This window comes from Centroberyx gerrardi, chromosome 6, assembly GCF_048128805.1.
Source record: "Centroberyx gerrardi isolate f3 chromosome 6, fCenGer3.hap1.cur.20231027, whole genome shotgun sequence".
In the NCBI taxonomy this organism is placed as follows: domain Eukaryota; kingdom Metazoa; phylum Chordata; class Actinopteri; order Beryciformes; family Berycidae; genus Centroberyx; species Centroberyx gerrardi.
In genome coordinates, this window is record NC_136002.1 from 8366397 (window position 1) to 8387552 (window position 21156).

General features: G+C 43.8%; 2 protein-coding genes across 4 annotated transcripts in view; one reads left to right on the forward strand and one right to left on the reverse strand.

The window, feature by feature from the left end:
* Positions 1 to 4309, forward strand: part of cep164 (centrosomal protein 164) — a 22620-nt gene extending 18311 nt beyond the window's left edge. The window contains exons 21-27 of one of the 2 annotated variants that reach the window (XM_078284361.1): positions 660 to 846; positions 1021 to 1128; positions 1594 to 1696; positions 2180 to 2566; positions 2658 to 2730; positions 2868 to 2987; positions 3439 to 4309. In XM_078284361.1, coding sequence (XP_078140487.1) covers positions 660 to 846; positions 1021 to 1128; positions 1594 to 1696; positions 2180 to 2566; positions 2658 to 2730; positions 2868 to 2987; positions 3439 to 3532 — 1072 coding nt within the window. In that variant the 3' untranslated portion in view covers positions 3533 to 4309. The remainder of the gene's footprint in view (positions 1 to 659; positions 847 to 1020; positions 1129 to 1593; positions 1697 to 2179; positions 2567 to 2657; positions 2731 to 2867; positions 2988 to 3438) is intronic. The other variant, XM_071897295.2, reaches the window with a different exon arrangement.
* A 517-nt stretch (positions 4310 to 4826) lies between these two features.
* sidt2 (SID1 transmembrane family, member 2) lies at positions 4827 to 20527 on the reverse strand. 2 transcript variants are annotated; one of them, XM_071897230.2, is made up of 26 exons: positions 19755 to 20527; positions 19487 to 19608; positions 16951 to 17115; positions 16771 to 16816; positions 15959 to 16060; positions 15327 to 15410; positions 14945 to 15110; positions 14145 to 14238; positions 13591 to 13649; positions 13322 to 13333; positions 12262 to 12300; positions 12060 to 12137; positions 11294 to 11409; positions 11014 to 11087; positions 10380 to 10446; positions 10182 to 10255; positions 9921 to 10044; positions 9009 to 9126; positions 8286 to 8422; positions 8074 to 8182; positions 7759 to 7835; positions 7435 to 7481; positions 7180 to 7285; positions 6870 to 6980; positions 6329 to 6442; positions 4827 to 5708 (listed from the first exon to the last, which is right to left on the reverse strand). In XM_071897230.2, the coding sequence occupies exons 1-26, from the start codon at positions 20001 to 20003 to the stop codon at positions 5646 to 5648; spliced, it is 2553 nt and encodes an 850-aa protein (XP_071753331.1). In that variant the 5' UTR covers positions 20004 to 20527; the 3' UTR covers positions 4827 to 5645. The 2 variants fall into 2 exon arrangements, with proteins under 2 accessions (XP_071753331.1, XP_071753333.1); XM_071897232.2 differs by lacking the exon at positions 13322 to 13333.
* Positions 20528 to 21156: the final 629 nt, after the last annotated feature.

Consider the following 21156-nt stretch of genomic DNA (forward strand, 5'->3'; position numbering starts at 1 on the left):
GTGAGTGTGTGTGTGTGAGAGAGAGAGAGAAAGGACAGAACTGTTGTTTTAGATACACAATGTGGGATATCCGGTACTTACAAGGTACAGATGTTGCTACCAATCTGTCTTTATGCCTGTTAGCAATACAAAGTTATCCATTCTTACTAGGGATTGACTGAAATGGGTTTTTAAAAGCTGACACTGATGCAGACACTTATGGGCTGAAGCTGCTGATAGCTGATACTTTGTGCCAATATTCAGTAGTTTGAGATTTGATTGAATTTAGTGCCAAAATTCCAAGTATTCAATGTTTCAATGTGGAAGAACCTCTGAAATAGCATTTGGACCATCATGGGACACTAAAACTCTCCACTGAAACTCTGATGCTACTACCACTACTATTTAATCTGTTTAAAATATTGCGTTCAAATCAATTCAGGCTAAGGGTTTCCCATAGACAACCAATGTAGTATTGATCAATTCTACAATAAATATGGAATCAAACAAACTCCATCATATCGAAGGTGGGTGACAATGACTGGTCGATATTTTTAAATACAAGGTCAATATAGGACCGATATATCTGTTGGGGTAGTTTCCCAGCATTTAGCCCCGCCCTCCATCTTTCTCCTCGGCCTTAACCCCACCCCCCCGCCCCCCTCCCTCTGTGCGTCCAGCATGCGGCGGTACGTCTCCACGCAGGGCGCGAACATCCAGAAGACCAGGCTCTTCCTGGAGAGGGAGAGCAGCCGGCTGATGGATAGACAGGCGGCTCTGCGGGCGGCCCAGGCCGGCCCCTCTCAGGACCCCGGCCAGGAAGCAGGCCTAACCCAGGACATGATGAGGAGCCTCCAGCAGGTAGGAGTAAGTGTGACACCCCTCCGCCTCCCGCTCTCCTTTTAGAAAGTAGACTGCAGTAGCTGGTGTGTGTGCGTGTGTGGGTTAAAATATGCGTGAACCTGATTTTTATTTTGCTGACTGTCTCTCTCTCTCCATCCTCCTCCCTTCTTCCATCCCTCCATCCTTGACTCCTGTTAGGAGGCCAGAAATGTGGCGGAGTTGCAGCTGACGGTTCAGAGAGGGAGCGCTCTGCTGCGGAGGAAAGAGGAGCAGCTCCAGCAGCTGGAGAGCTCTATAGCCGAGGAGGTCAGCAGAAAAGATTGTCTAAAAAACTGTATTTGTAGTCTTACGCTCGGTTAAAGTGATATTTCACTTTGGTTGGGCATTTTCTACCACCAATACTGGCTGCTCTGGGTCTAGTGTCTGAGTAATGCAGCCGGAGTGATGGTGTTGACAGGAAATCCCCGGGGCAGATAGTGTTGGAGGTCGACTGCTCCTGAGTCTGTGGAGATGAAGAGTGAAAAGGTTATATCAAAGACAAATATCACTTCAAGCCTAAGTTTTATACAGAATGGGCCATTGAATTCATATCGAATATTTGATAAACGTGATTCTGCGTTTGATTCTGTGAACATGTGATTCATTCTGTGATTCCCAGTATTTGCAAAGACAAATCAAGTGTACCTCAAGTTGTAATTAATAATAATACATAGAGGTAAGTGATTGCTGTTAGCTGCTGGTATATTGTGTCTTGTTGCTCTCTGTGCTCAGCCGCTGTTTGAGGATCTGTCTCGGCTGGCAGCGGACAGGAAGGTGACCTTCGATGTGACCGAGTCGGACCTCAGCAGCACTGTGGACCCACAGGACGGGACAGGTGAGACTCACTGGAATTTACCAAAACACATGGACAAATACACTGGTGTTCACTGGTGAACACTAGTGTTCACAATAGTAGAATCACCTGCTCCATGCTCTTTGGTTTAACAGTGGAGCAAAACACATTTCTTACAGTACTGTTATTTCATTCATAACTCCAGTACATGAGAGAAAACGTTTTGGAAACTGTGGAATATCTGTTTTGGCATTAGGTCCTATAAATAAATGCTTTGTATTATATGGACTGAATAACCATTGGCAATGCAAAGTAATACTGTAGTAGTACTGCTTTATATACTTACTATAGTATATATGTATTTTGTGCAGGCTACATATTGAGGTTGTATCTGTTGTCTGTTAACTCATCTATTTCACTACAGTATAACTATTTCTGTGTTTGCTTTTCATCTCCCTCTCTCTCTCCTTCAACACCCTTCCCACTCTTTTCTCTCTGTTTCTCCCTCCCTCCCTCCCCCATCAGGAGGCCATCCTACCGTCCCGGCCAAAGTCCAGCAGCTAGCGGAGTCCCTGCAGCAGATCTCAGGTCAGCTCAACACCGTCCTGAGCGCGCTGGGTTCTCTGGCCCAGAGGCAGGGAGCCGCGCCGTACCCCGGCTTCCCTCTGCCTCTGTCTCAGCCCCACTCCATCCCTCCACCCCTCGCCACCGCCTCCATCCCCATCCCCCTGACCCAGACCTCGGGGCCCGCCGCCTCGGCCGCACCTCCCCCCCTCGGGCTCTCGGGGCCGTCCTGGGCGTGGGGGCCCCACGGAGGCTCGGCAGCCGCCCCTCTCTACACCAGCTCCATCTCAGGTGCGGCAAGGGCCTCTGAGGACCTCGCCAACAGCCGCTGGGCCCAGCTCTTCCCCGGTAACCAATAACCTGTACTGTCAAACTAATCAGGGGTTTTATGAGTGCGTAAATAACAGTTTGTAATATTTGTTATGTTGATATTCTCCAGGGGCCGCGATGGACCCAGTCGCCTCCAGCACCATGAGAGCCAGCTCAGCTTACTCAGCATACACTCCTGTTAGGTAACCAGCAATACATCTTTCATGGCAGCGTCGCTATTATGACGGCTTTTACATGTGCCCTTATTGGCTCAAACCTACTTATAACAATGCTAAAATGTGTGTGTGTGTGTGTGTGTGTGTGTGTGTGTGTGTGACAGTGAATATACCCGTAGCCTGCAGTCTGTGCAGAAGTCGGTGGAGGTGGACGGCCAGAGGCTGCAGGGGCTGATCGACGGCAACAAGAGGTGGCTGGAGATGCGCAAGAAAGACACCAGCATGTATCCTTCTTATAGTTTATGATACACACACACACACAGCGTTATTATTATTGTGTTGCACCCCAATATACACAATCCTTGGCTCAATTCATAGTATTCCCATGATGTCACATGCATTTCCTACCGATATGGTGCTTTACCATGTACACAGCTCATTGGTTGTGGCTGTCATTTGATTCTAATCACCTGTTATATTATTAGAATCACCTGTCAGGATTAAAAATCTCTCTGTAACCCATCTCCTCATCTTTATCTACATCTCTGCTTCCTGATTGAAGTGGATTGGTCAGTCTATTTCCTGGAAAGAGTTATAAACGACATATCTTTCTCATGTCCTGCTAACTTGCTGTAGTTTAAACCAATATACCTAATACACCTAATATCTAATCACTGTATTAAGACTGATGCATTCATACAGTGTTGTTCCTGGTCCTTAACGCTGCTTGCCTAGACCTCTGTTCACTCGCTATCGGACTCCGGCCATGAACGGACTGGTCCAGCTGGGCCTGGACGACAACAACCAGATCAAAGTCTATCATTACTGAAGACACGACGGGCCAGGCCGCACTGCACCGTCACTGTATAAGAGCTTCGGAGCATAAATGATTGTGGGGAAGGAGTCTTGTGCCCTCTTTGATTCGCTCCTTCTCAGAACTCTCAGCGTATGTTTTTCAGGGAAAGTCTGACCATGCACAGTGTGATGAGGGATTTGTTCTTTGCATATCCATGTGAGACGTGTGGATGCTTTTATGGTTTTGCCTCCTTGGATGATAGATGGGAGGGGTTTTCTAGTTGCGACAATCACAGAGAAGTATCTTAAAGTCAATTCAGTTGCACAGGGGGTCAGTTTCATTTCACGGCAGGTCACTTTTGACTCCGTTGGTTCGGTAACTGGCTGGCACAGTTGTGGCAGCTGGAGTATAATGACAGCAAAGGGCCAGTGGGATTTTTAATTCTTTGCTTCATTTTCTTTGTCATTTTAGCCTGGAATAAGGTGAAATAGGAGAGATGAAAGCCATGCCACTTGTGTTTTCCACCCTTAGGTTTTCATTCCCACGTTCCCTCATCTGCTCCTCTCCACAGATCTGACAATTAATTCATTTCCACCTTAACCTTTCTACCAATCAGTCCGCCTTAACGGGAGGAGAGTAGGAGAGTAAATGAGGAGAGTTAAATGGGAACTACTTGACGGAAAGGAAATACACCAAAATAACCACTATTGTAACAGTGAGCCGTTGACTAGGCAGTATTTTACTATCTTAACTAGATATTTGTGCATAGATGTTTGTGCAAAAATGTACTGTATTTTTCTATGAATTATTTTAATAAATATACTTTTTTATATATTCATATATTTCCTGTGTTGTGATCCTGCCATCTGTTATAGGCTGTTACTGCGTTGTCTGCTGTCTCTTGTTTGGGCTTGTACACACACACACATTTTGTTCATGTATTAGCCTAGAAAATTACTCATGAGCTGGTTTTCAGGAGTTCGCAGTATCATCAAGAAATTTGCTCATGTTAATTGACTGCATAAAGTATCAAGAGGTTTTCATCTACAGATTTACATGGAGAAAAACTAAAAAAGCTAGAAAAAACATGATCAGTGTCATTTTAGGTAATGTTTTAGGTAACTTAAAATGGCTTAAATTATATTATATAAACTATGCCTTAAAAGTCTTGAATACAGTTAAAGCATTGGAAGTCTTAAATTCAGTTAAACTACCTGATAAACTTCAGTGGTCACAAGTTGCTTTCCACTGTGCAAAGCACACACAGTGAAGGACTTCCACAGATAGACAGTAAATGTCTATTAGAGACACTGAAAAGACCCGAGTATCTGAAAACAAGACCTTTATTCAGTAACCGCGCCGTTGCATTGTTTTTGACATTAGAATCATTTTTTTCCTTCATACAATACAGTGCAAAAAATACTTTCTCAGTCAGACTTTGGGGAAGTTAAGAAGTCGAATACAATCATCAATAGTCTCCAATGAGGAGGAGGGGAGGGTCTGACCAATCAGAGTACAGTATCAGACTAACATGATTAGAACATTGAAGGCCACTGACAGACTGAACAGAAATATTCTCACACATTTGTTTGGACACACACACACACACACATACCTGTACAAACACTTGCATACACACAGCGTATAAACGTACAGCATACAAACAGCGTAATTTCAAAATGCATTGTTGACTTGTAGGTAAAATGTAATGCAGACAGTATAAAATAAGTTAATTCGAACCGTAGTTTTAGCGAAAGTGAACATAGTTATCTTTATCGTCAGCAATAAGTAAACATCAATTACAACAGTTATATCGACGGTGGCAGCGAGAGGACAAAAAACTTCAGCATCACTTGAGTTCGACCCAGCTCTTGATTGGCACGTCAAGTGTCCATACAGCTGCAGGGAGGGAGGGAGGGACGGAGGGAGGGAGGGAGGGACTACCGCCCTTCCCTGACTCGTGATTGGCTGCGAGAGGCTGAGACAAAGCCCACTGTGCAGCCCAGAGGACGGGCTACTGGCTGTGTTTTTTTTTAAGAACAAGAAAAAGCAAGAAAGAGAGAGACAGAGAGAGAGAGAGAGAGAGAGAGATGGAGCGATAAGGCAGAGAGGAAGAGCTGAGCTCATCACAGAAGATCTGACGGATCTAGAAGACGTAGATCTTGTCTCTCTGGACGGTGTCGAGGTCATCGTCCATGGTGAGGAGGACCTAAGAGGAAACAGCAGGGGTGAGCTTGTAGATTTTATATTAAATATTTTTAAGATTTTAAGTCAATGAGCCAAAACTAAACATCAACTTTGCATTGTTGTGACTGCAGTCGATTTTCAATTATATCTGCTGTCAATAGGATTTTAACCAGGAATGTAGTGGGAGTTAAACCCACTCAAACTCAATTTACCCACTTTTTTCTGTTGCATTTTTATGACCTAAATGTATAGTATAGATCATAGCAAGTGGTATGAATCTGATGTAAGTTAGGCTATATGGAGACAGGGTGTTTTACAGGAACAAAAAGCATGAATTAATGCTTTTCTGAAAATATAACTGATTTTTGTTTCTACTGGTGGTTGTCTTATGATCACTGACTGTAGGTCATACTTTAGCCACCCCATATTTACCCACTACATCACTGCTTTTAAATTGATGCCAACATGCGTAAAGATACTAGTAGTGTAGCTACAGTTAGCTGTATCCTACAACTACATGGATGACATTCTTAACACCCAGAAGACTTCTCTCAAATCCTCCATCCTTAGGAGGAATTGTACTGTGCATGCTGTATGCATGCACTAAAACACACACATACACACACACAGACATGTGCGTACCAGGAAGGACCCAAACATGGCGATGGAGGAGAGGAAGTGCCAAATGTCGTGGTCGTCAAAGAACGAGAGCAGGATACAGTCCCTGTTGTGTTCTCGAGACTCCGCTGGAGTTTTCTGTGACAGGGGAGGCCGGACACACGCACACACACACACACACACACACACACACACACACACACACACACACACGCCAGTGCTGTTGTACTATACAGGGTACATGTGAGGTTTTGGTGCGGTGTTATCTAGAGTGACTCTAGATAATGTGTATGTAATGTTCGTACAGTTAATTGATGCCATAAGATGTATGTATGAAGTGTTACATTATATGAGTACAGTATGATAGTATGTGAATATGATGAGGATGGAAATGTTACTGTACTTTTCAGGCTGGGCTAGGGCAAAATTATTCTTACAAGCCAGAATGAAGGCAACTAGACCTGGAGGGCTAATGCTCAAAGTCCTTACATTCCACCTGTTTGTGTGTGTGTGCATGTTTATGTGTGTGTGTGTGTGTGTGTGTGTGTGTGTGTGTGCTACTGACCTGCCAGGTGCTGAGGCCCTGGAAGAAGAAAAACAGCGCGAAGCCCCACACCACGGCCGTGAAGAGAATACACACCACCGGCAGACACTGGATTCGCTCACCGCTCCGCAGCTACACACACACAGAATAAATTAGCCTTTAATCTACCAAGTGTTTCAACCTTCAGACTGCCCTAATAATATTTCATTAACTAATGTTTAAATTACATAGTGCCATAATTAAGAAAAAAAAATCTGATAAAATAAGCTAGAATTATCCCCAACCCCAGTTTCCCCAACAAAGACAAATAAACACACACACACACACACACCTTCATAATGATGTAGAAGGCAAAGTAGAGGAGCAGGTTGCAGATGGCGATGGCCAACAGGTAGGAGGCAAAGTCATTTGGTTTCTCTATGAGCCCATAGGCAGCTCTGCAGCGAGGGAATAGGATGGAGGGAAGAGAGAGAAAGATTATGTCATCCTTTAGTCCTGCATGATGAGAGCCACTCTAAATTCAAACAAATTCACATTAGCTATATTCAGCTCCATTTTAAATAAAAAAGACCCAGTGTTTACTTACAGAGACCAGTTGACTATGTTCCCCATCACCAGCAAAACCATGCGGTCCTGACAGACAGAGGGAGACAGACGACTTACAAACAGCAAACTATAGCTCAAGGTGTTCTTTAAGAGCATCAATGCGAACAACAGCAAATACCAAACAATATGGCAGAAATATGCAACATTTCCTGCCTGCTATCAAGATATCTGTGGGCTGGATCTCAGTTTCTGAATAAACTAACTAGACTCGATTAATTCCATGCAAACCCAGGTTAATGGGGGGAAATCATGGCAACGCTTCAATACAAATACACTGATACATACTGTGCCAGTCTGTACTCACAATGTACATGGGTCCACTGCATTGTCTTATGCAGTCTGTGTAGATGACATACACCATCCTGCGCAGGATCCCAGAGTCTGAGACAAATAAACACAGACATGAGCATGAGGGAGAAGAGTTGATGGAATGACAAGCTAATGTGCAAAACACTGATACAAGACTGACTGGTACCAAGGTTAAAAAGAGAACACCATCGTCATTGAATCCATAACAAGACGTCCATGAGTGACACTACTCTAACTGTATTAACACTTAGCCATGAAGACTCCAGGCTAGTGGGCTTAGAGTTAGGGGTTTTGGCTCTTGTGCTCTTACCAAGCCTCCATCGGCCCATGTAGTAGAGCTGGGTGCTGAGGAGGAGGGTGGCCAGGATGTGGATCACTGAGAACACGATCCAAAACACTGTGTTGCCTCTCCCAAATACCTGTAAATGATCACCACAAACATTAGCAAAAAATGTTCTTCTACCTTTTCACACGGAGTGCGGCCGTGTGTGTGTGTGTGTGTGTGTCAGAGCGTGTGCTTACCACTCCCAGCACAGAGAAGAAGATGACGGCAGCCAGGCAGGCGTAGGCAGTGTAAGCGCTGGCGTTGATGTCCGGGTGTCTCTTCTGATACAGCTTCAGCATACACAGCCCTGCTATCATGTACATGAAGGACGTGTCTGGACGGAGAGAGAGAGAAACATTCATATACACACCTCTGCTATCATCTAACAAAACAATAAAGGAGTAGAATACAATGGAAACCACTGCAGATTGTGCCATGGCCCTGGCTCTGATTTCATGACTCTGAACACTTCCATGACCTAAAAATGTCATTCCTTCCTTGTTTGTTGATGTTTTTTAAGAAAAGTTCCAAAGGGGTAAACAGTCTGGTTTGCACTACAGTTGGGCTGCTGCAGAGAGAAACCACCACCTGACGCAACAAATGCATCAAACAAGTTAGAAAATTAATTCTGCTATCTGACCCATTTGTAAAATTTCCTGATATTCCCCGACTTCCCCAGAGATTGTATCAAATTCCCTGACTTGCCCTGTCTGGAATACACCTCTCAAAATTCAATGGTATTCCAGAAACTCTGGTGATGGAACTTTAATCAACGCTCTTGTAGATGATCTCACTGAAATACCAGAGAGCTGTATGACAGACAAATTTGACATCAGATAGTCTAGCTGGAACTTCTGCTACATGTAGAAGGAGGCAACAGAGGATACATGGAGTCCTGACCAGAAAACAAGCAGTCTTACCGAACTGGAAGTTGGTGTAGTTGGGACAGACGTGGTAGCAGGCGCTGAGCAGGCCCTCCATCATCAGAGCTGTTCCCATGGCGTAGAACAGACCAAAGTGCTTAGGGATACCGCACTCCTGAGAGGGGAGAGGGGGAGAGAGACAAAGAGGGAGGGTCAGATTGTGAGAATGAACTGATAATTGATGGATGAAGAAATAACATAATGAACGTTACTCTATAGGCCCCTACTCAATCTGTGGTAAGTAGGGTCCATTACATTACATGTACCAGAGGATGTTAGCACTCCATGTTCAGTAAATTCCATTTACTGCTCCCTCCCTGTTTCTTATTTATTTTATTGTGAACAATATTACTCAAGTGTCCCTTAGGTGTTTGTGTGAGCTTGCATGTCTTGTTATGTGCCTGTATCCTCCCTTCACTCCCTCCCTCTTATTTATTTAAGCAATGAGCCACAAGAGGCCGTGGTTTACAAGGATTTTAGAAGAGCTAAGAGGCACAACACAAAGTGGAGTGTCTAAAACCCTGTTCAAGGCTGTTCAAAAATGATTGTAAATCACAGCCTCTTGTGGCTTGTTACTTTTATACAACAGCGGTAACGTATAAAGAATGCAATTGTTCAATATTATTAGTCCACCTAACAATAAAGCTCTTGAACAGTTGCTAAGTGACATGCAAGCACCGGTATGGGTGGCAATTAATATTAATATTTCTGTTGTGAGGTCAAAGGTGTATGTTTACTGGCCATTTTACGACTGTGAATGGAACTCAGAGGACGGGAACTATCCTGTTTATAATTTACTGTGAACAATGTGACTACTCCTGTGTGTCCTGTGTGAGCCTGTATGTCTGTAGGTGCCTGTACTGTGTTTGTGTGTACGTCTTCATGTGTGTGTGTGTGTGTGTGCCTCACCAGTGCGTTGAGGTCATTGCGGACCAGGGCTCGGTTGTGGACGATGTCTCTCTTGAGGACGATGAGGAGGAAGAGGAGTCCCAGCATCACGTAACCAAGGTTACTGAGGATGTTGTTGAACGCACTGTACGGGACAGCGGTTAGGAGTCAGCCATGGCATACATTCACACAGGTTGTGTAAACGGTCGGCCATATTGTTTGCTTTTGTAATAATCTGCATGCAATACACGCACGCACACAACCAGACACATGACCACACACCTTAGAGCTCCCAGGGGGTGGGCACACAGGAAGTTGTAGTAGCAGATGTCCTGGTTTCCTGTGACGTTGACAACCTGAACAAGAGAGGGAGAGTTTTCACCATGCATCTCCTACATGTTAGTGTGTTGCTGGCTTAACAGATATGGACATAATTTAAACACACTATATGATATTACAGTTTATTTGTTATCAGCGTACCGTCTGATAGGTGATGACCAGTTGGATGACTGGCAGGGCGTAGAACACAGCGATGGTGGCAATGTTCCTGAGGAAAGGATGACACACACAGAGATCATTACTGCAACTCTAAATAACTGGCATTGTTACATACCACATTAAGAATGAGGTCATATTTGCTCCTACTGCTGTTCTGATGAGCAGTCCTTAATGGACTGCAATCTCAGTCTTCTTAGTATAGCTGATAGTTTTGTTGGTAAGATTGCTTTGTTTCTTCATTTCACAGCTCTTTGTTACGTACTAGCATTTTTATTTATTTATTAAATCAGTGGCTCCCAAAATGGGGTCCAGAGACTCAGAGTCTTTGGACAGGTTTAGTATAACGGCATTATTATTTAAATCTCTCACAGAATGTATAACTGACTGTTCTGATCACAGCTTTCAAAGTCTCCACTTTTATGTCCCCACCTACAGTATAGCTGTGACTTCAGCACAAAATCACATTCAACAATAACAAATTGTTCTCAAATGGCATCCCTGGGACAAAGTATTTTTGGGAGTCTGTGGCCAACTGTGGGGCCTGGACCAAGATTGGGAAGATTAAGCATCTTTGTTCGATGGCATTTGTTGTTCTCCGTCTCCCGAGAGTCCTCACCAGAAGTATATTTGGTATTTCTTGCTGAGGATCCTCTTGTCTTTGCGGGCCAGGTCAGACACACACAGGAATTTCTGTAATAAGGAGAGGAGGCCATCACTGATAGTCATCATCAGGGCAAAATGGGTAACAGACAGAATGGTAACACTCACACATCATGACATCTAATATTTACAGAAGATCTACCCATATTACAATCACAGCTAACTTTTTCTGTAACAACAGTCTATAAGATGGTGAGCAATGATAATGTGTGTTGAAACAGAGAGGCGAGGCGTACCTTGGTGCGCACGATGTTTTTGTCTGAGTCGATGTCGGCCAGTGTGTCGTAGTCATCCTCCTCCACGGAGCTCAGAGACTCCTGCCGGCTTCGTCCAACGCTGTCCAATGACCGCTCTGATGGAGGGAGGGAAGGACAAGGTGGAATAGAGAAAAAAAGGATTTAAGTTGATTGGAGGGACGATTTGAACCATTGTAGGGACGATGGGATTTTAAGGGAAAATTTCAAGGATGCCAAGGTGTTCGAGCTAATCACGCCTTTTCGAATAATCAGAGAATTTGCCGTTGCGATTTTCAAAAATGTCATTGTTCGTGCTTTGATCTGTGCAATATCAATATTGTTTTGCCGTTCATTTCAACGTCATCAGACAACTGGAAAGGAGGGAAACTGGCCACTCACAGTTCTATAGTTTGAATCAATCTTGAACCAATTCAAACTTAAACCCCTTTGAAATTACATCAACATCTAGATCTCATTGAAGCATGATTGACATGGTGCTGATTGGTGTAGTGAACTGATTTGGCTGTTTATCAAGCAGCGTGTCACCGATGCGGATGGCTATGTGGTGAAGGTGACTGAGGATTGGTCGACGTTTGAAAGGCTCCTGTCCTGATGAACAAAAACACACACAGACAACCAATGAAGGGCCAGAGCCGCTCGTAGGCCGCCAATCGCTGGCCAAGTGGTGAGAGGCTGTGGAGGAATACTGCGGAGTGACAGTGGTGGGCCAGTAACACTGTGTGTGTGCGTGTGTGTGTGTCCATACCCATGTATCCATAGTTGTTGTCAGTTGACGTGGCGCTGTCAGTGACGGCCTCTGAACTCAGTGTGCTGCCATTGTCAGCTGGAGAGGAGGAAGGTGGTGAGACGGATGTGATTCGATCTCTCTATGCAAAACAAAGCCTAACCTAAACTAAACTAAACTTCCTTCCATGTCAGAGAAAGTGACTTCAGTAGCCAAAACTCACCAATGGAGCCGTATTCGTATGGTGAGGCTGGAGTCTTTCCTGTGGACGCACACATACACACAGGTAAAAATCCCAATCCGGTATCCCATAACAAAATGTACATGCACAAACAAGCACAAGTACTAGCAACACCAGTTAGTATCTTAACTACAACACTATTGCAGATTGCAGACTGTTAGTACGTGAGCTCAGAGAGGTAAGGGAGAGCATCGACACATGCCGGGATGCGATCAGAATGCACACAAAAAGAAGGAAATAATGTCTGTAGGGGAAAATCAGGAATATTTTAATGGAAGGAATTTTGATTACAAATAAATGGGAGTTGGGTGACATGGTAGCTTTGCTGAATGGGTGAAGCTGTGAGGGCTAAGAAATGGTGCAGTGAGTTATTTGCTGTGAAGGGTTGTGAGTGCTGCAGTGAGAGGAAATTGTTGAAAGACTATCCGTGTCCTTCAGTTTATAATCAAGATCACGTCAGCATAGACTGAAGTGAATGGCCACAGATACAGACACTTGTCTTCAGATGGTAGGTTCCAATCCAAACTATGTATTTTTACATTGCTCCTGAACCAAATCTAAACATCTACTTTTGTGTTTTTGTTTGCCTGTCATGGGGTTAGCTATGTCGACTTTAACATATTCACCCGTGTCCACTGTCGACAGACTGTAAAATGGGAAGAACTGATAACTTTGTGATGTTAACAGGAAGAAAGATAGAGTGGTAGCAACGCCAGCCCACAAGCACCTGGATGGGTCGTGTGTATCAGTAGTTCCATTATGCAAGGCATGTAAACAACTGTATAACAAACACGCTATTACCCAAATCCAAAACAGTCCTAAAGAAGTACCATGCTTATGTTACTATGCAATGTTAGCAAGAATTAGGATTGTAGCCATAGAATTAAGATTAAAGTGTGTTTAATCTTCCATTCTACGAATTCTGTGTCTATGGCAAGTGAATTATGTGGACTAATGAGTGCAGAGCTCCTGCAGACGAACACATAGTGTGAGAAAGGGCATGATAGCTGTAACTGTGTCATTATACCATCCCCATTCTTACCAAGCAGAGAGGCTGTACCACACATTCGCATGAGGGAGAGAGGGTGAAAGACACATTCAATACAGACAGAATTTCTAATTTGTACATAAAAAGCTTATTCAATGATTATTTTGTTATAATAGAAACTAATGTTAAGGGTGGTTTGTTTTAACATCATACATATTACGTCATCTATACAGTACAGGTTCAAAGAAAAAACATGGTATGCTCCATACACCCTCTAACGAACCCCTAGTGGGCCAGTCCATTATAGCTAGTTGCCGGGATACCTGTCTCTGCGGGCGACATGTCAGCAGGATTCAGAAGCACCTCTCTCCTCTTGTTCATTCTGCAGAGAAAGACAGGGAAAGACTCAGGATGCAAATGAACATGTTTTGTATTCAGTCTAATCTTGCTCTTGTAGTGCTGTTACATGAATCTACATTCAGCAGTCACAGACCCAAACCTCTGGGCTGGACTGGGACTAACATAACTCTGAATGTTGTAACTTGTAAATGTTGGTTTAGACAGTGTTCATTATGTTTTCTGCACTGGCCTCGCAAGCTAACTCTATAAAGGATATTAAATCCTTTACTGAGTTATCTCAATTGGTGTGAGAGAAAACCTCATCTGGTTCTAAACCCCAAGCTGTATATCTGTGTTGTACTGTGGATTGTATATAGCAGGGACACAGGGGACGTTGTGTGTATCACTACTAATGAGCAACTTGACTCACAGGGACAAATATCTTGCTCTCCAGACAGCAGTGAGCAAGGCATGTGAAATGGAGGTGGGTGTACTGACAGACTGAGTGTTTGGTTTCAGAGAAAACACTAAATCTTACCGTTTGTTTTCCAGACAGGCCACCAAGAAGGTGAGCAGGTAGAAGGAGAGGAAGATGCCCAGACAGAACAGCATGCCCATCACGTACACCTCCGCTGTGGAGCGTGGAGACAGAGATATTTGAGCATATTCAAGTGTTGGTACTGCATAATGCAACAATACAGCAACGCTACAGCTTACACCTGGGACATGGAGAGAGATGTGTGGTATGCAGCATGTACCCTACATACAGAAATTAAGTTTTCTTCAATGTTCATAATCATTTTGACTCTCTGAACAGAGGAGTTTCAATGTTGTAATTCCTCCCTCCTTGTCTTCCTCAACAACATGACCCAAGTATGTAATAGGTAATAAAGTATGTAATATGTATAGCTAGTATGTTTGATTCTTACCCATCCACACATCTGGAATGAGAATGCACTGCTCACTGCTTTTACTAGTTTTGTTTTAAGGGCACATTGACAATACTTGTAATAAGTATTTGTTATTTTTTCAACAGCACTAGGCCTACCAACAGCCAAGCTTGACTTAAAAAAATAATCAATGACATTTCAAAAGCTTTTGGATATGTATAATTTATTTCTGTAGGTTTTCCAGTCCTGGAGAACAAAACTTTCAAATTCCATGACTTTTCAAAGTTTTCCACAAGCTTGCGAACCCTGGGGTTTGAATCGAAATGTTGCTCTGTAGGTTACACTTAAGCAGAAATAAAACGAGTAGAAGACGGTGATAAAACCATTTATCAGACAGAAGACAATCTTCACAGTCTGAACTGTTCATGTTTGTACAGATGTGACTCACAGTTGATGGCGGGGGAGACCACCACGTCAATGGCCTTGCTGCGGTTGCCGGCATCAATCAGCTCATCAGGACGGAGGGGGTAGAAGCGCAACGGACCTCCGCACGCCTCGTCCTCTGTTTTCACCACTACCACCACGTAGAAACTGTTGCTGGGAAAGTCCTTTCTCTGGACGTCAGGGAGAGGGAGAGAGACGAGAGGACTCAACTGATGGCCTGTCCAAAGAATGAGCTCAAACATCAGCAAGATATGACTGTTTCAGCCAGAACCAGTCGGCTTGTGTGGTAGAGCTGTCTGTGCTTTGAATGCTGGAAGTTTTGTCACAAATTGTAATATTTGTACCGTAACCCAGCACTGTGTGAGTGATTGTGTGTGCGACGCTACCTGCACAGTGATGGCACCTTTTTTGGTCATGGTCTGGTACATCCCAATGAAGGCCACATTGTTGTCAAGATCATACACAGGGCACTGAAAAGAGGAAGAGAGAGTGAGAGAGTGAGAGAGCGAGAGAGAGAGAGAGAGTGTGTGAGAGAGAGAGAGAGAACGAGAACGAGAGAGAGAGAGGGAGCAAAGATTGAAGGCAGAAAGAACAAGAGACAGAATGAGAGAAAGAGAAAATACAAAAGAGCAAAAGAAAGAGTGAAAGGTTGAGATGAAGGCAGAAAGAAAGCAAGCAAGCAGTAAAATGAGCGACAACAAAAGAAAGAGCAAAAGCAAGATTGGCAGAACAAAAGAAAGAGTAATTGAGCATAAGAAAGCACGTGGGAGTGAAAGAAAGAAAGAAAGAAAGAAAGAAAGAAAGAAAGAAAGACTATCACGGTGGACTCTTCAGAACCTCATTGATATTATACTGTACAGTATATCATCATTGTCACACGGGGACCCAACACTGCCCCCGCGTGAGCAAAGAATGAGACTGCATGGTGACCGCCCAGCCAGGGGCCACTAGAGGACAGCAGCAGTCTTACTGAAGGGAGGGGGGGGTCATCAGGGGTAAATTTCTGTAGCGGTCATACCAGGATGTCCTGGATGGACATGACGGAGCAGGGGAAAGTCATCTCTGAGTTGACTTTGACGATCACCGTGTCCACCCCGTCTGGAAAGACATACTTGAAGTACTGCGAGGAAGAGCAGGAGCAGGAAGAGGAGAGGAGAGGAGAGGAGGAGTCAGGAAGGGAGGAATAAGAGCATGGCATTAGAAAACACACTGCGGTTGTTGAAATTAACGGCAGTGTTGAGTCAACTGTTTGCCTGGGATGCAATATACCATGATTGCATGTGTTCAAATCAGCTCAAACCTTTCTGCTGTCTTTCTTCATTATCTAGTATAGGTGGATGTAATTATTGCAACTACAACAAAAAAATAGGAGATAATGGAACAAAAGAAGGCAAATGAGACCATCGCCAATAGAAACAAATCGAAGCCTTGTGTCACATCCATGACTGACTAGATGGTAAACTAGGTGTGACTGAAAGGTTTCTCCTGATGCAACCGGTACAAAACAGAAGCTCCTTCTTCCTTTCAAAAGCAGAACATGTGTCATGAGACAAAAAGCATGGATGTCAATGCATATTGAATAGTGTTGTCAAAACAGAAATTCCCCCCATTGTGCTCTTCCTCTTCATGACATGCTCTCACAAACTTAGCTCTCGTTTCTCATCATTTCTGCCCCTCTCTCTCTTTCTCCATCTACTCATTTCTAATCTTAATATCACTCTTGGTCATGACCTTTATTTTTTGTTGTAAGGAATTTCTTGGTGCCTATCTCCTTTACCACACAGGCAAACACAAACACACACACAAAGCTATGTGATAAAGCCGTTTTACCTGTGGCTGGGATGGCGAGGCAGTGAAGCTGAATTTCTTGTCTGTGCTGTAATCAAAGTGAAAATAAAAAAATCAGACACACCAGGCCGTCACTATCAATTACCACAAAAGATACCCTGATAGCAACTGTATTAATGACAGTGTGTGCGTGTGTGTGTGTGTGTGTCAAACATCACTCACTGCAGGGTAAAGTGGTCAACGCGGCTGACCCTGAGCTGATAGTGTGTGCCCAGGCTAGATAGGGTGGACACGTCCACAAAGAAGTACTGGGTCTCGGAGGCGGCCCGGGTCGGAGGCTGGCACAATGTCCGGCCCACGTGGGCGTATGGGTACTTCCTCTGGTACCTGAGAGAGAGAGAGAGAGAGAGAGACAGAGAGAGAGAGAGAGAGAGATGAAGAGAGCGAGAGACAAGAGGAATAGTGATTGAAAGACAGAGAGAAAAAAAACGAAAGACAAAGCTAGAGTTCCCATTAAAGTTGCTTGAGTTTCATAATATAGTGTGCTATCATGCCTAGTTGCCTACATTGCCATATTAATGAGTTAGACTGCAACTCAGGTGGCTGGAGGGGCAACATGAATTTATCACGGCTCTTTTCCATCCAACAGACTAGGGAGCCACTTTTAAAGTAATGGATCATCCAGATTGACTATGTGAAGAAAGAAATCATAGTGAAAAAGAAGAACTTGTTTTAGGTGAGGGGATTTCATTCATGATTCAACACAACACAATATTGTAACAGTAGCTTAAACTTTAACCAGGAAGTAGGCTACGTCTTCAATAAGCTCTGTGCAAAGTCAATAAAAACCTCCTGCTCTTGACAATGTTGCTAACTGTACATGGCTCAGTAAATGTAGTCTTTTATGCAAGGCATGTGACAAGTGGCGACTAGGTGAAACAGAAGTAACCATTCTCTGATGACTCTGAGGTAGCTCATTTACAGTAAGCTGGACTCCTCGGATCTAGGGAACTGCAAGTGAAAGTCCAAGGTCCACTAGTGACTTGCTGATGCATGCCTGGCCATCTGACCGCACAAGCAAGGCTCTGGCTCAGCTTTTCTGGCGTTGCACAACCATATAGAGTGTGGGAGACACAGATCACATCACAGATGGGCTGTTGGCCAATGACTGATAAACAGCTGAACTTCCAACCCGTTATGAAATTCCACCCTATGAAACCAGGTTACACTGGATATCTGTCCCACACCCACTGAAGTACAACCCAGAGCATATTACAGACTGTGGAGGTTGTGTCAGTCTTGAGGGCCAATACAGACAACAGGCTATGAACAATACAGTAAACTGTAAAATGTCAACTAGCCAGTGTTTCCTTTAAATTCATTTAGCTGCAGTGGCCTCCCACATTTAACGTAATGTAAATAAATGAAAATTAATCACCTGGCCTTATTGCTCACCCTGTCCTAAAAAGAAATAACAATTGCAATTACAGAACGACTGTCCATATATCACAGTATAAATCTCCAAATACTTAAACTGCTATACCTCCTGGAATAAGCCCAGGAGTGAACCTGGGTCTCACAACCAAACCTCCATCCCCCACATCTAAAAAAGATTCTACAGGAAACACCACAACTAACATTCACATATTCCCTTCTTTTACAAGGCTTTTAAGTATACATAGGACTCTCTGCACCTCTGTGTATATTATCTGTGTAAATCATCTCATGACCTGAAGCCATAACTGTGTAATGTCTAAGGAAGAACAGCACAAACAGCCAGACACTCCCATGGAGAAGCTCTGGATCATTACTTTATTGACAATGTGAATATGTGCTGCTAGTTACAAGGACACACATAAAGGTCTAGTCTAAAAACCGTCTTGAACAGGCTTAGGCCTATTCAGTGTTCTGGATACTGGCAGTTACAGTCCACCTATGATTGTTCTGCCTTGTTTTGGCATTCTGACATGCCTTAATGTGATAGCACACTGTAGGGTCACAGCTAATCTTAACCTAGCACCAACGTGTCATTCTCTTTCTCATTTTGGGAGAGAACGCCACATCAAACTCCACTGCGAATTCCAGCAGTTTAAAGTTGCTTGTTTGTAAAGATATGCACCACACAGAACATGACCTAAGACAGATTGTTAGGGTGTGGTAAATTCCGCATACATATGATCCACCAAGCAACATTTTATTGAAAGAAGTTGTGCTTGGTGGCACATATATATGCTCAATTTATAGATAAGCATGCATACAGTTTGTAGATAAGGCAACATTTCACTGCCTGAATTCACAATAGAGTTTGACATGACACTCTCTTCTATACAAAGAGAGAACGGTGCATATCAGGGCTTGTCTCAACCCTGCTCTACAATTTACAGAACAGTATTGGTTGAGACCTCAGAGGATTTAGGCTAATAGGCTGCTACTAAGTAGAGAGGGCAATCAAGCATTCTGCTGGCCATCTCATGAAGCAAGCTAGAAGCAATTTTTGAAGTGATTTTCTCCATCCACAACTGTCAGAACTCTAGAGGAGCCTCGGGGGGGAGGGGATTGCTATAGGACTCAGGGGAAGCTGAGCAGGTGGCAACTGGCAAGATACATTAGATGGAAGAGGGTGGGGTGGGAGTGAATTGAAACCAGAGACCAAAGCAATCTACATGAGTTCCTTTTAGGCTGGTTGTAAGCAGTTTAGATCATCCCTCCAGAGGCCTCCTGCATACACTGATGTAGTGAGTGTAGTGGGGCTACTTACAGTCCTCTCAGGATGAGTGGGACCTGGAAGGACAGCACAGCCTGCTTCTGCCGAACCACAAAAAGTATAGGACTCTCCAATCCCTCTGACAACACATCCACAGACACACGCACCCCCTCCGTCTGAGACCCAAAGAAAAAGAGGCAAGAGAGAAAGAGAGGGATTGTCATTTACATTATACTCAATAGAGTCTGATACAATAAATCCAAACCAAATGTACGTCTAGTACTACTTGGAGTATAGCTGTGCTACTACAAGGTGAACTCACCTTATTCCTGGAGATAGTGTGATTGAAAGCGTAGATGGTCTGGTTGTCACTTGTAACCGTCTCATTATAGGTGACATCAAACTCTGCGTCTTTCTGGACCACCTTTTTGGTTTCCCACACCGCCCCAGTACCGCATCCAAGGTGGGTCAGGCATAACCACAACAGGGCTGCAAACCCGGGTCGAGTCCAACAGTGAACATGTCCAGAGCTGGTCTTGTGTCGAGATTTCCAGCAACTCCTTAAAACCATTTCTTGAATCGTATGTCTGACAACGTCTTCCGAAGCTGGCGACTTGTGTCTAACGTTATCCGAGCCTGTTTAGCGACACTAACGAAAACTGCACCCCATTCAACAACAATTACTCGGCTAGCAAGCTGGCTAGCTCACCTTACAATAACAGCAGCTAACTGACAAGCTAGAAAGGCAGCAGGATGTTTACAACGGTCAAAGACTTGTTTCGCGTCTTACAGTCATCCGTGACAAACCCGAAGTTATAAGAAACAACTAAGAATATGAGTTTCGAGACACCGATATGTCTCAACCCCCCTTACTCTAAACAGCAAGTGCTGGTAGGCTGCTAGCTAGCTGGCTAACGTTAGCATCGTTAGTTCTTACGCTGGCAAGGTAGCTCCATATTTTGATACCGAAGTTCGGTTCCAGTGAAGCGGGCCGTGTCGAAAATAAGGCAGTTGCGAGTGTTTTTTCAAGTCGGTCCAATGTGAACGATTGTCATGGCGTGCAATCGCAGCGGCAAGGCATTGTGCAAGTGTTTTCTTGTGTTGAAAGCCAAGAGATATGTTTATAATGGGGTGAAATCTGTGTCATTAGCGCCCCCCTCCACGCTCAGACAGTAAACAAACCAAACCTAGCACGACGTGATGACGTCATGTTCTACTGCTGCCTTCAAATCTGTCGTAAATATTACAATTACAATTTTCTATGATATTTGAATTGCCAAAATGTGAGAGCATGAAAGGCATTTGAACAATTAATGGTAAAATTGATGTATGTTATCAAATACATTATTATATATACCCTAATTTAAAAAAAATCCATTACATGCCCGATGCGCATTTTGCTCCTCTTCATTCTACCATTGTAACACAAAGTAGCTCTATGACACTCAGTTTAAAAAATAAAACAACAGCCACTTTTGTTACATGGTCCATTTTGTTATTATTTATGTCTAAAAGCTCTAGAGAGCGCAACAAGTCGTGTTTACGACTTCATACATCGGAACGATGAGCTTTCAAGGAGCACTTGAAGGCAGCATTGATTCTAGTCCTAGGAACAGACTCCATAATAGGCTAATCATTCACATTATCAAAGGAGAGAAGTCCAGCTATCCTACTGATATAGACTTCCCAAGAGTCTGGTTACGACCAGGCAAAGATCGAGCACA